The 15,285-nt window shown below is 43.2% G+C and overlaps 1 protein-coding gene across 2 annotated transcripts in view; it reads left to right on the top strand.

Moving 5' to 3' along the window:
• UBE2O (ubiquitin conjugating enzyme E2 O) overlaps window positions 1-15,285 on the top strand; it is a 54,526-nt gene continuing 39,241 nt past the window's right edge. Inside the window, exon 1 of one of the 2 annotated variants that reach the window (XM_035104545.3) lies at window positions 1-592. In XM_035104545.3, the coding sequence (XP_034960436.1) occupies window positions 188-592 (405 nt within the window). In that variant the 5' untranslated portion in view covers window positions 1-187. The remainder of the gene's footprint in view (window positions 593-15,285) is intronic. The other variant, XM_035104546.3, reaches the window with a different exon arrangement.

Here is a 15,285-nt window from a genome sequence, read left to right as displayed (position 1 = left end):
GACTGCGCTGTGTGGGCCAAGCGGCCGCCGTTGCTGCTGCTGCTGCTGCCGCAGCCGCCATCCCTTCCTCTTCCTCCTCCTCCTCTTCCCTCCTCCTCCTCATTTTCTTCTTCTTCTTCTCCTCCTTCTCCTTCCCTCCTTCTCCCCTCCCTTCCTTCTCCCCGCCTCAGCCGGCCAAGCCACCACCATGGCGGAGCCGCCTGCTCCCGCTGCCCCGCCGGCAGCCCTGGCGACGGCCGCCCTCCCCGCCGCCGCCACGGCCGGCTCCCAGCGGCTGCTCTTCACCCACGACCTGGTGTCAGGCCGCTACCGGGGCTCGGTGCGCTTCGGCCTCGTCCGCGTCATGCACGGCGAGGACTCCGACTCCGAGGACGACGACGGGGGGCGAGGCCCCGGAGCAGGAGGCGGCGGCGGAGGAGGAGGGAGCAGTGGCGGCGGCGGCCCCGGGGGAGGCGGAGCGGGCAGCTCGGGGGGCTCCGAGTCCGGGGGCCCCTGCGGCGGGGAGGAGAGCCGAGGAAGCCCCCTCCGCCGCGGCTACGTGCGCGTCCAGTGGTACCCGGAGGGCATTAAGCAGCACGTCAAGGAGACCAAGGTAACCGAAGAGAAGAGAAGCCGCCGCCCTGGGCCTCGTTTGCATCTCATCTGCATACACGGCGGGGAGGGAGGGAGGGAGGGGAATAGTAGCTGGGGAGGGGGGCTCCTCAGGCAGGACTCCGAAGAAATGGCAGGGCCTCCGTGGGGTGTGAGCCTCCAGGCCATGTGGGAGGGTGGGTGTAGAATCTGGGGTGCCCCGCACCCTCGAAAGGTGGCCATGGTCTCTGACTCGGGGGTTGCGGAAAGGCAGCTCGTGGCCTCGTGTCCCAATCACGCCTTGCAGGGGCCCACCTTGCACCAGTTAAAGATGCGCAGCAGCTTCTGGACCAAACGGGTTTTCTATTCGTTAGGCCTCCCCTCTCCCACCCATTATGCTCTCTGCACCACAAAGGAAAGAGAGAACCACATTCTTCTCTCTTTGCTCATAGCTCCTGAAAATATTGGGTTTATATTCCGCAATAGTGGATATATTCCCCAAGAGATAAGATCTCAGTTCTGCATGCTCCTGATCTGGGCATCTACCTGCAATTCTGTATTGGGTGGGAATTCAGGTGATCTTTTGGAAATCTTAGTTCTTGAGCTTAATTGTGGCCTCTGACTTCCTGCAGTGATATCTGCTGAGGGTTTCTTGTTCTGGGGAACTGCATAAAATTCAGTTTGGTTTTTTTAACCCGAGGATACAGTAAAGCTGTAGGATTTCAAATATATGTGGGGATGGAGCTTGTTTAGGGTGTACAGAAAGCTACTGGGAATAATTATGACTTAATGTGCATTTCATTAGCAATCATTTAGATTAATTTAGGTTTCTTGCTAAAACATAATGAGGGTATTAATATTGTTCTCCACAATCTGTTGTTAAACTCTAAACAAATATTTTATACTAATATGGTGGTTTTCAGTTTTTTGCTACACTGTACTAGACATTGCTTTGTGGCATAAGCAAAGGGAATGTTGCAAGTGTGAGATGTTGAAGGCTAGGAATTCATTGGGGCAAAAAACCCTGCAACCCCCCCAACCCCCTGTTTATTAGGAAATGGGCAAGTGTTTGTGCTGTGTAACTTACATAATGAGCACAAAGTTGTGGCCTAAATAAAAAGGCTCCTGTGTATGCCCATAGGTGAGTGAGTGAGTTCATGACTCTACATTTTCCCTCACAAGTGCATCTGTAAGCTAGTAACTACATGTTATTTGGAATGTTGACAAGGGCCTAATGTCTAGTGAACTCTAACTACTTCTCAAATTTCATTGAGTGGCGATACATATGAGGCACGAGATTACTGTATTGGGAAGGGATGGACACTAAAGTAATACCAAGAGGACTTATAAACGAATGTTGCATGGATCGAAAAGCTTGTGATATACTGTAGTAACAGAGGAACTACATGCTATGATGGGTGGAAGTACTATAAGCAATTCTGAGTAGCAGTGTCTTTGATATGGAAATTATGTGTGCCTCTCAAAGGAAGTGGTGCATTAATTTTGAAATCGGCATGTTTTAAGTCACTTTTAGTCTCCCCACCCCCAACCCTGCAACACAGTCCATTAAGTTCATACAGAGCAGATAACAACCTCACTTGGGGGCGGGGGAGACCTTCAAAGCTACAATCTAAAAGTGAAAGGCTTCTGTTGCTACCAGTACATAAATGAACACATATCTTAAATACAGTATGAGCTTTCTCATTTGCAGGAATAAGCTTGGAAGCTTTTTCTGTGTGATTTCTAGGTTCTTTATCACAATTTTGCATTCTATCTAGTTTTCCTTATTTCCACAGCGAGACAGAACTTGGAAATCATGGAATTTGCAAAATAGTAGGTGTAGACTTCATTACAGAGCCTTTCTAAATTCATATACATCTCCCATATATTCAGACCCACCCACCAACATGATACTGTACTAGAAATTCAACTTTACATGGAATTCCAGCAGCCTTGGCAGCCCATAAGTGTGGTGTGGTGATAGGCAAGCCGCCCGGAGTGGCTGGGGAAACTCAGTCAGATGGGCGGGGTATAAATAATAAAATCATGACGGTGCTGGTGCTGATTGGGGAGATTCTGGTTCAAATCGCCACATAGCCAAGAACTTCACTGCGTGTTCTTGGCCTGAACTAAGTTATGGTGACTGTCCTGTTTCAATAGATTAGAATAAAATAGGTGAGGATGAGAACCATAAATTTCACCTTGAGTTTTTTAGAGGATGGGTGGGATATAATGTAATAAATAAATAAGCACTGCCATCCACTACTCAGTATTTATGCCAAAATGTATACTGTATTCTTTGAGTGTCAAATTTAATTTACATTTTATTTTAGGTTTCAGCTAGCTTAAAATCCATAGAATTACAATTGCATGAGTGAACATCCTGTTTTTTCCATAGATAAGAGGCTTAAAAACTTTAACCAATCCCTTTCTCAGATTCAGACCCACCATGAATTTCTTACTTCTCTCTAAGTAGGTGGAGTGGATCAAAACTCACCAGCATATCTCACAATGTATACCAACTAGCCAGTAATTTTTGGAGTTTCCTGCCTTTGTCACAATAAATTGGTGTCACAGGAAATGTTTCCAGATCTGTGTGTATACTTTCAACCAGGTTTGTACTGCCCCATGCAAGCCAGGTAACGATATAAACAATCATTTCCCATTACACCTTTTTCTCCTCTTCCTCCCCCTCTGGGAATTAGGTGGCGCAGTTTAAGAAGCCATATCTCAAATAATGGACATAATGCAGAGGTTGTGGTTCATTGCTTTGTTGTGAAGTGTTACTGAGCAATTTTGTAAAATTATCTCTCATTAATCCAATCGTAACACTTCAAATAATGCAAAGAGCCCAACCCAATTCTTTCATTTGTCTCAAATCTATTAGGGTGAGGAGTACAGATATTGTAAAATAGCAGCTGCATTAGTAAAAACAGAAAAGAAGTGGTACTGTATTGGCCCAAATATAAGCCATATCCGCAAATAAGCTGCACCTTTAAAATTCCGGGGGGGGGGGGGAGCCGCTCCCTTAAAATTCCACAGGCACTCTCGCCCATAAATGGCAAATCTAGAAGAAAATCCTATGGGTACTATTCCCCCGGGCTAACTCCGGGGGGGGGGGGAGAGATGTGCCGCTTTGCTGGCAGTCTCCCCACCTTCCCTTCCCCCTTTTTTCTGGTGGTTTGGGGGAGGCTTGGGAGCAGCGGCCGGGAGAGGTGCCATTGTCCCGCACCCCCACAGCCCTTGTGATGGTATCCTGGGCTCTCCATTCTGGCCTTGGAAGGCAAGGCAGGGCCATGGAGGTAGGGCAGCTACCTCCCGAACTCTCAACTTTTCTCAGCGCAATCAGCATTTATTCATTACAACCATTAATGAGAGTCATAATTGTCAATACATATTTCAAATCTCACAGTATGTAGAGGATATCAGAAAGATAAACAGCCCTCGCATTAAATATTGTTGGGGGGGGAGAATAAATGCTGGTTAGTTTGAAGAACTGGGAGTTCTGATGCATTAGCTTAGGTTTTTAATGCTCTGAAGCATTATTCTATGTTATCCACCTAAGAAACCACATCTAACAAACCTCTTGCTTTTGACATGTATTTTACTCTCTTGGGGGATTACTTAGGAACCACCTGGCATTCACAGTGGTTTGAGACGGAAGGAAAACAAAAGGCTTACTGGAATTGCTGTAGGTCTGTAGAATTGAATGGATAACCTGCTCCATTACTGTTGTATATATTGTGAGGTTACTCGCCATTTATTTTCCTTAGTTTGCTCTGCAGGTTAAAGTCTGTGATTAATTTTATTTCAGTATATAAACTTGGGCCTTGTGCTTTTGAAATCTTTATTTTTAAGTGTCTCCTTGAATAACAGTTCCAGCAGCCTTTCTCAGAGCAGTGATGGGAATCTTAACTTTCTGGATAGTCCTTACACCCAGGATTCATTTGCTAGTGTGTACTTTGTTAGCTAATGTTACTATGTGAGCTGTTGGCATCCACCCATTTCAAGAGACAGTGGAGTGCGAAGTCAAACCGCTGTGTTAGCAGCACCGAAGTGACCTCCCCGGGGTGCAAGCCTGGCAATGTGTATGGAGGTCCTAGGCTGCCCAGACATCAAGACCCACTCTCGACCTCACTCATGTGGTCCAAAGGAAACCAGATCAATACATTTGGCACCAGCTTGGCTGCAGGAGTTGCTGGAATGAGGCATAAAACCATCTTGGGGACTCCACTATGGATTTGTGTAGGATTTACTCCTTAGTCTTTTCCCACAAGGCAGTGAAAGTTTAGGGTCAGTGTCTTCCTTCCCAAATTGGCGAGCCCCATTTGCCCTCACTTCCCTCTACAGCACATGTGGAAACTGCCTTCTTGACCATTGAACCTGCTATTGGTCTCGTCCGCTCAATCTGCTGGAGTCTCGCAGAGGAAGTCCCAAAATCACTGAGGGTTTGAGACGCATCAGCTACCCTCACCTGGTTTAGCTGGCCAGTCAGTTACTGTTCCCTGGGTGTGGCCACTGTCACATGCTGACAGCTTCCAGGAGTCACAGGTGAGAGCTAAGTATTCCAAGTTTAGTAATGCCAGAATTTATTGTAGTAGTTAGAATTTTGACTCGGGTCAGCAAGATCGGAGTTCAACTCCCAGTTCATTTATGAAGCTCACTGGGTGACTTTGAGTAAATCGTTCATGCTCTGTCTAGCTCACTTCACAGGGTTGTTGTGAGAATGAAGGGAGGTAGCCCCAAGCCTCCCAGTCGTCATCAACATCATAATTTATTATTTATACCCCACCCATCTGGCTGGGTTTCCCCAGCCACTCTGGGCGGCTTACAACAGAATATTAAAATACAATAATCTATTAAACATTAAAAGCTTCCCTAAACAGGGCTGCTTTCATATCTGGATTTGTTACTCTCCAGCCTAACCTGTGGGACTACCAACATAGCGCTTGTGGGTGTATGTGTTCCTGTCAGGACCTTCCTGGCACCAACAGTGACTCCCTCCCCTTACTTAATATTAGGTCTGAGTTATTTGAAGGCTAATTGCAGTGGGGGAGGGCATTGGGGGGTCACCACTGGGGATGAAAATATAAATCCTTCCCTCCCCAGCTGTGTCCATCCTGATGAAATTGTTTGCGAAGCTGATGCTAGGCTTGGAATAAACCTCCTGTTGACTACATCGCCTCTTACCCTCAGCAATTAGGTCTGAGATTTGGCTCCAACAGAGGGTGATTTAATGCACAAAGTTACCCCTTTCCTTGGTTGCACTCTCCAGGAAGATCACCCACTTCCTAATTAGATTTGAAAGAGTCAATTGGATTTAGTTTTTGAGCTTAATTGCAAAAGGCGAGGAAAAATGTAGTCAACAGAAGACTACTTTCAAGCCTAAGTGTTTGGGGGGGGGCAGGTGAGTGAGCAAGATGTGTGCATATTTGCAGAGCATGTGTGTGTGTGATGCCCCCAAAGTTTATTACGTTCCCAAATATGCCCACTGTCCTAAAATAGTTGCTGACACCCTCTAATCAACCAGTCAGGTAATTCCACTGTCAGACCTGGGTCTGATGAAAAGTAGAAAACAGATTTCAAAAATCTAGCATTAAACTACACCTTAGTATAACATACAAAACTTAAAACCAATTAAAATTAATGGGTGTAAGTTAAAGTCCATTGATTTCAGTGGGTTTACTCTGACTAACTGGATTTGCTGTATAACCAAAAGTTGTGATAGAAGATTATAAAATGATTAAAGTGCTTTACATGTTTGGTCTTTCCAAGGACAGAAGCAAGCACTTAATTGCATGTGTTTCAGTGGAATAAAATGTGTTCGAAAGCACATCAAAGAGCAAGTAGATAAATAGGTACTGCTCCAGCAGAAAGGTAAACTGCTTTATCTGGAAAAGAGAATTGCAGTGCCTGCTTTTTTTAGGGTGGTTCCACACTGTAGGGCTGCACTGTTCTTTTATAGTTAGCTATAAATGTTATTAAAACTGAGATTCCACACTACCCTTAGTCACTGTGCTCTACTCCATAGCGAAGATCCATCTACAATGTTTACTTATAAGTGCCATTCAAAAGTCATTTCCAGTGTTAATGAAAAGTTTCCTGTTTTCAGATTCTGTCCATATTTCCTTCCTTTTGATTGCGGCCAGTTTAGTCAAGAAAAGTCCCATACTGCCCTAGTGTCAGTCTCTGTCCCCCCAGGAGACAGATTTAATTCTAATCATACTACATTATTTTCTCTTTTTGCTTTTTAATAGCAAAATAGTGCTATTTTGTTGCGAGAAAATATTAGAGGAAATTATTATACTGTACCCTCTTTATCAGCTGAGCAGATACTGACACTAAGGCAATTGATATCACTAATCAGCTCATTCATCACAAAGTATGATAAAAAGGAAGGGGGAAGGAAAGAAGAAAGCTGTGGATATAGTTCCCTAAAAATATAGCAGTCCCAATTGCACAATGGTGCCTTGCCTCTTCACATGGGGTGACTGGTAATGCAATTGATTTGTTTTGCAAACAAACAAACACACTCCACCCCTACTGCAAATGAAGTCTGAAAAAACAAGATAAGTCAAACCACTGGATTCCCAACAATAGAGTCTGGATTCCCCATTTTAAAAATGGGTGAATAAAGGGTGGCAATCCCAGAGTATGAAATAGTGATGAAGCCATCTAAGTTGCTGTCCTGGTCCTTTGCATACCCAGTGGGCCTATGCTAAATTTTGCTATGGTCTGGGGCGCATTCATGAGAAGGGCTAACAACTAAGAAAGAGCTTAGCTAGCCACTAACAAATACTGTATTTTCCTGCGTATAAGACTACTTTTTAACCCAGAAAAAATCTTCCCAAAAGTCGGGGATCGTCTTATATGCCGGGTCGTATTTCTTATACGGCGAGTATATCCCAAACTCTATATTTTAACTGGAAAAGTGGGGGGGTCGTCTTATACGTCCAGTCGTCTTATACTCCGGGAAATACGGTACCTGGAGTCTGTAGAAACTTGGAGCTATAGCTGAGCAATTGCCAAAGCAATTTGATAACTAGCAGCATTATATAAAAAAAACTTGTTCGCAGCCAGTATACAGGCTAAGGCTCATACTTAATAAGCTGTCGGGATATCTGTTTAAAAGTACATTATGCATTATAGAAATTGTGGCTTGAGCATGGTGGTGTTGGCCCACTCCTTAGCCCTCAAAGACCTTTCTAGTATTAGAATATGGGTATGTTTAGAACAAAGACCTTTTGAGAGGATTATAATGAATGCAGCCATAATGGATTGCTTTTATGTTTGCACAATGGCTACCTGTATTACAGAACATCTGTGGAGCCATCTAGATGAGCGAGCTAATTTGTCAGCTGCTAAAGGGCTGATTCTATTTAATTCTGTGCAGTTCAGAAATACTCCTGTTTTTGATTTGACAATTATTTTACTTCACAAATGCTATTTTTTTAATAACCAGGAATACTTTAGTAATTGTAGTACCGGTAATAGGAGAAGTGGAATGGGGCTGATCTATTCTGCCTTAATGAGTAATAAATGTAGTCTTTGAATCCAGTTCTTTACTGCCATGTTGACCAGTTGTATACCTATACATTTTTAATAGGAAACATCCAGCAAATCATAACCATGCCTAAAATCGAACCTTGAGAGCTTATGTACTGACATCTCTACTTTCAGCAAATGCAACTAAATTGTACATGTGAAAAGGAGGATGAGGGAGAAAACCTAGTGCAATGTATGTTTAGATGTAGAGCAGAAGTGGGAAAATTCAGTAGTCTAGATTTGTGAAGTGACCTTGTCCATCTTCTATCACTTTAGCATCTATATGATTTCTTCTTGCTGTAGATGCATTGTACAAAACTGTCCATGGAAAATTAAAATGGAAATTCAGCTCCTATAATACATTTTATTTAAAAAAATATGTGGTAGTGGGGGAAAGTACAGGAGCAGAAAAATTAAATGCCTCTGTTTTGATTTATTATGAATATTATTAACTTACAGTACTTCAGGCCACAATCATAGCCCTGTGTTAAGATTGAGTGGCACAAGGAGAAATTGGGCGAAGGGCAGTAGATTCTATGGCTTATAGTTCAAAATGGCTCAGCAATTTTTTGAAACTTGGCAGTGTAGGATGCAATGGTTTCTATCTAATGTTAGCCTCTAGAACAGGCTTCCTCAACCTCTGCCCTCCAGGTGATTTGAGACTACAATTCCCATCATCCCTGACCACTGGTCTTGCTAGCTAGGGATCATGAGAGTTGTAGGCCAAAAACATCTGGAAGGCAGAGTTTGAGGAAGCCTGCTCTAGAACTATAAAAGCTTGCTATTGATAACCAAGATTCTCAGAGACCAAGCCTTGAAGAGTTTACAGTTCCGGTAGGCCAAGATGTTAAAAGTTAGGTGTTAAAGGAGATGAGCGAAAGAAATCACAGGGTAAAAGTAAAAATAGTTTTGAGCCGTGTGTGGGAGAGTAGAAAATATTTCTGGTGTGCACAGCAGCTGGATTTCTGGCAGGCAGTTTTTGTAGGCACAGCTGAGACTTCATGGAAGAAAGGTAGGTTGGAGATTTTAGGGCAGCTATGCTTGGTTTAGCTGCTGAATTCCCTATTTAAAAAGGATAATTGCCAGTTGATCTGAAAACCTTCAGCTGGGCCTTCTCCTGTACCTTTCACAACCATACAATATGCAGAAATCAACCAGGGTGATTGGGAGGCAAAGGAACCAACATAATCTCCTGCTAATGTCACCCAAAGAACTTGTTAACAGGCAGAGATGCAGTAGCAGGCAGTAAAAGTTGGCAGTTTCAGTTTAAAAGATGCCTGATGAGAGCCTTTTCAAGACTCAGGTATATTAGACTATAGACCATGTGTTTGTGCCACATCTTGCTTCACTCCCCCACCTAAATTCCGTCCTCAACATGCTGCATATTTCTGGGAAGAAGAATGTGGTACTGTACAGCATACTCTTGCCAGTTGAAATAGTATGTAATAGTATGTAAATGTGATATACGCTCATATTTAATTCTTTCTTAGATTTCTTACTTATCCTTCATTGCAAGGTCCCAGGGTGGGCTCTAGTTGGTACATCCAGGGCTATTTTTCAGCCGGAACTTTCCAGAACTCAGTTTTGGCACCTCTCAAGTGGGCGCCGTTGCCATTATAAGAGAACAGGGGAGGCGTTCGTGGTGAGTTCCAGCACTTCTTTTTCTAGAAAAATAACACAGGGTGCATCCATAGTACCACCCTTAGTACAGTACTGCCTGCAGACCTGTAATGTTTCAGAATTGTACCTGCCATTTATACTGCATCATTTTTATGCAGAGGCTAATAGTGCTTTCAGGACATGTGTCCAGCATGACTAAGCCGCTTCTGGCGAACCAGAGCAGCACATGGAAACACCGTTTACCTTCCTGTTGTAGCGGTACCTGTTTATCTACTTGCACTTGATGTGCTTTCGAACTGCTAGGTTGGCAGGAGCTGGGACCGAGTAACGGGAGCTCACCCTGTCATGGGGATTCGAACCACCAAGCTTCTGATTGGCAAGCCCAAGGCACAGTGGTTTAGACCACAACGCCACCCGCTTCCCAGCCACATTGATGGATCTCATTAAATTCTTCATATTTATGAAAAGCTAAGAACAAGAGAAGCTTAGTTTTGTTACATACTTACATTTTGTAACTTTCAAAAGTTATTGGGGACAGATAAAGCAGAATAGACATTATTTTTGTATTTAAATGAAACTAATTGATAATAAAAAAGATTTGTTTTATGAGCCTGAGTTTGAAACAGTACACAAAAGGAAGTAGATCTGATTGACTAAACTCAAGTTTTTAAAAGTGAAACAATTGCAACAGTCTAGGCTAAAGGAAGTTTCATTGTTTCTAATGTCTTAAGAGTTATGATAACTGTTTGCCAAATTTTGCTGATGTCTGGCAATCAATAGGCATAGTCAATACAAATAAGGATTAGGAAAGTAATGCATGACCTCAGAATAGAGAAATAGAAATTGGATGAAATTTGATAGTGCAGAGTGTAAGGTCATGTAGTTGGGGACTAGTAATAAGCACTTCTGCCGTCTCCTGTGGGCTCATCAGCTAGCAGCAAAATTGCCCAGGGAGGGATGGGAGGCAACCTAGGGGATTGCACAATGACCAAATGACAAAAAATGATGCAGCTACAAAGGACGCAGGTTTGTAGCAAGTAAGACCTTCTAATAATAGGTGCTAAATAAATATTAAGGCGTTGGTGGGACTAACCTGGAATAAAACATGCAATTTATCTCTCCTGTTCAAGGAAGGTAACGGAAAAGCTGCAACAAAAGCACTTAACACACAGAGAGAGAAAGGCACAAACAAAACACCTAAAACCTCAAGATGGGAGATATATTTGGTTTGGCAAAAAAAGCCGAGAGCAGGAGATGGTTGTCCTTTGACACGGAGGTATTAATACATTAGAGATAATTACACGTTTGAATGATAGAAAAGCTGTGTGCACTATGCAAATAGTAAGCTGTTGTTGCTCTCTTATCCTCAAGTGATAAAGCAGGCACCCCCAAACTGCGGCCCTCCAGATGTTTTGGCCTACAACTCCCATGATCCCTAGCTGGTGGTTAGGGAAAATGGGAATTGTAGTCCAAAACATCTGGAGGGCCGAAGTTTGGGGATGCCTGTGATAAAGGATATGGTTTGATTGATCTCCTGATAGCATGTGTGTGTTGAATCTATTGCAGTTGTGAACATGTTAGAGTAGACCAGGCACATCCAACTTCCAAGAGACTGCGATTTACTCCCACTATTACAAAAACTGGCAGTCATCTACCCATTATTGACCAGAGCTGCTGCTGTTGCTTTTTTCTTCTTCTTCTTTTTTTTTGGGGGGGGGGGTCCCGGATACCACGAACGACCAGGGACATCCTGCGATCGACTGGTATATGATGATCGGCCGGTTGGACAGGCCAGGAGTAGACTGATTCAGGTGTCATGCAGAAACCATGGTTTAACTATGTGGTCAAAGCTTTCTGCCTGTTCATGTTCCCCCTTTCCCCTCACATGCCAAGTTCCCTCAGTTTGGGCAAACAGACCATAATTTGCCATAGCTGAAATGAATTCACCTGAATGAGGAAGAAAAGGAGCTGTAGTGTGGGGTTGGAAAGTTAGCAAGCTCATTGTTTGGCTACTATATCTGTAATGCAGTGAACATAAATTCGCTCCACTTTGAAAAAGAAAGTATCTTATAAGATTCCTCTTAAGTTTTCCATCCTTTGGCAACAAAGCGTAGCATACAGAAAGGAGAAAGTATACATTGCTGCTGAAGTGTCTGCTGTACTTTCCGATTGACATTCTCACAGTCCTGTTGTTTAAATACTGTATGTGAAGCTTTGCACAGTGTAGGGCACCCCGCTAGCAACCTGATACTTGGAGTCAGTTGGGTAGATGCACTGCCTGCAGAGTAAGGAAAACACTGTTACAATTGCCCACAGTAGGCTACATGCTGCACTTTAAAACAGATGACAGTTCTTTCCTAATAGTCATGCTGGCTATGAAAGTTCACCACCTCAGTGGTCCGGTCTACTAAATTAGATTTACTGTACATGAAGACATTGTTTCAATGTCTTTTTAAAAAGTACATTTGGATAGTCTCACCTTCAATAGAAAACAGGGATTTTGTGTGTTTGTCAAAATTCAATATCTCTTAGCCTAACTACAGTGGAACCTCGGTTTTCAAGCGTCTCGGAAGTTGAACGTTTTGGCTTTCGAACACCAAAAACCCAGAAGTAGCTGCTTCGGTTTTCGAACAATTTTTGGAAGCCAAACGTGCCATGCGGCTTCCGCTTTCAATTTTTGGTTTTCGACGGTTTTGGAAGACAGACGGTCTTCCAGAATGGATTACATTCGAAAACCAAGGTTCCACTGTACAAGGAAAGATTTTCTTTTTTTAAAGGCTTTGGGTTTTCTATGTTTTCATCACCACAATTTATGCCATACCTATGATGACTGACAGTTGAGAACAGTATACTTTCATTTCATTTTATTTTTTACATAAAATATTTAAAAACAGTGGTAAACATGCAGTTGGTATTCCTAGTGGCATTGAACCAGTGGAAGCATCTTCTGTGAGCATCCCCACTGGCTGGGGAGAATGGGAGTTGTAGTCCAAAACATATGGGGGATCACCAGGTTGGGGAAGGGTGCCTTATTCCACTTTTCACCACTTGATGCAAAGATACCCCAGGTGCCTGTGTTAATTCTTCAAAGCCAGGATTGGTAGCCAGAGTAGTCTCATTTGTGGTTTCTTCTAGCCTTTAAGAGCATGCAATAGGAATCAGAAGAGGCAGCCATTTAAAAAACAAAAACAAATTGGGGGGACACAGAAATGGGGGAACTCCCCCCCCCATTTTTCTGGTTTATTCCCAGGCTTTCACATTGCTATAAATGATATTTAGGAGCTTAGCATCGTAAGCATTCTCTGTTCTGTGTTGCTGCCTCTTTTCTGTTGTGCATTTCCACCCTTCAAGAGTAACTGGAAGTGGGAAAAAAGCCAGTGAAGTGTGACACCATTAAATACCTAACAGGATAAACCTGACATAGCATATATGTCTGTCTGCAGCTCAAAGGTGCATAGCTCTTGGGTAATGAGAAATGAATATGCATTGGCAAATGATAAGGGAGAAGGGGGTGGCATTGCTTCGAAGAGGGAATGTGTTTTGCTTTGAATGAATCTGAAGAATTCTTTAACATAAATGCAGTAGTCAAATAATACTTCCTGGCAGATGCTTTAGAAGAATATTTAAATTATTGGACTAGTGGAGGTGGTTGTATATGAGCGTGTATGCTTAGGAATTTTAGTTACGGTAAAATATGTGGCTATTCTCTGACCCTGCGGTGCAGGAATTGCTGTAGATAGAAAGAAGCATTGTGGTGATGTGAGAGCGGTAAATACAATTTTTCTCAAGATAGAAAAGGAAATCTGGTGCTCCCATCCAGTACAATACAACACTGGGGAAATTTACTAAAAAAGCAAAATAATAGTGTATGAAGCTCAAAGAGACTTTTTGGTCCCAATCATTCTGTGCTCTGAGAGAGTTTTTTTTTTACCTCTCAGCAGATGATGGCCAATTATCTATGAGTCCCATTCCAGACAATATAGAGGTACAGTACTTAGTTGAGTGGTGGTCATCCTTTTCTGGAGGTGGTGGCACTCCTCTTAAAATGATCAGATGCACTGTTTAGGGGTGTTCATTGATCCAGCTTTGATAAGCAGGGGATCAAAAGGCCTCTGGCTTGGAACACATTTTAGTAGCTTAGGCTGATATGCTAATTGCAGCCCTGCCTGCCTTCCATTATCTGCCTGTTTGGATCACCGCAGTGTGTTATGTGGAGTTTCCTTTGAAACAGTCCAGAACCAGTAAGAGGCAGCTTGATGGTTGACCGGCACTGGACAATTGAATGTATTATGTCAGGGCTTCATCAATTGTGCTGGCTTCCAGACCATTTCTAAGGCCAATTCAAAGTTTTGGTTTTGACTTTGAAAGCCCATAACAGCTTGGGACTAAGGTACTTGAAAAGTCATCTCCTCCCATTTTCCCTTATCCAGTCTTTGAGATCATCAACTGACACCGTTCTCTGAGTGCCACTGCAAAGTGAAGCATGATAGGTGCCCACTATGTGGAAAGCTGACCTTGAGCCAGACATCTTGGAGAGTGAAGTCAAATGGGCCTTAGAAAGCACTGCTAATAACAAGGCCAGTGGAAGTGATGATATTCCAGCTGAACTATTTAAAATTTTAAAAGATGATGCTGTTAAGGTGCTACACCCAATATGCCAGCAAGTTTGGAAAACTCAGCAATGGCCAGAGGATTGGAGAAGATCAGTCTACATCCCAATTCCAAAGAAGGGCAGTGCCAAAGAATGCTCCAACTACCGCACAATTGCGCTCATTTCACACGCTAGCAAGGTTATGCTCAAAATTCTACAAGGCAGGCTTAGGCAGTATGTGGACCGAGAACTCCCAGAAGTGCAAGCTGGATTTCGAAAGGGCAGAGGAACCAGAGACCAAATAGCAAACATGCGCTGGATTATGGAGAAAGCTAGAGAGTTCCAGAAAAATGTCTACTTCTGCTTCATTGACTATGCAAAAGCCTTTGACTGTGTCGACCACAGCAAACTATGGCAAGTTCTTAAAGAAATGGGAGTGCCTGATCACCTCATCTGTCTCCTGAGAAATCTCTATGTGGGACAAGAAGCTACAGTTAGAACTGGATATGGAACAACTGATTGGTTCAAAATTGGGAAAGGAGTACGACAAGGTTGTATATTGTCTCCCTGCTTATTTAACTTATATGCAGAATTCATCATGCGAAAGGCTGGACTAGATGAATCCCAAGCCGGAATTAAGATTGCCGGAAGAAATATCAACAACCTCAGATATGCTGATGACACAACCTTGATGGCAGAAAGCGAGGAGGAATTAAAGAACCTTTTAATGAGGGTGAAAGAGGAGAGCGCAAAATATGGTCTGAAGCTCAACATCAAAAAAACCAAGATCATGGCCACAGGTCCCATCACCTCCTGGCAAATAGAAGGGGAAGAAATGGAGACAGTGAGAGATTTTACTTTCTTGGGCTCCTTGATCACTGCAGATGGTGACAGCAGTCACGAAATTAAAAGACGCCTGCTTCTTGGGAGAAAAGCAATGACAAACCTAGACAGCATCT

This window comes from Zootoca vivipara, chromosome 2 (assembly GCF_965207765.1).
Source record: "Zootoca vivipara chromosome 2, rZooViv2.hap1.1, whole genome shotgun sequence".
NCBI classification, from domain to species: domain Eukaryota; kingdom Metazoa; phylum Chordata; class Lepidosauria; order Squamata; family Lacertidae; genus Zootoca; species Zootoca vivipara.
This window is presented reverse-complemented; position numbering and strand designations above follow the sequence as displayed.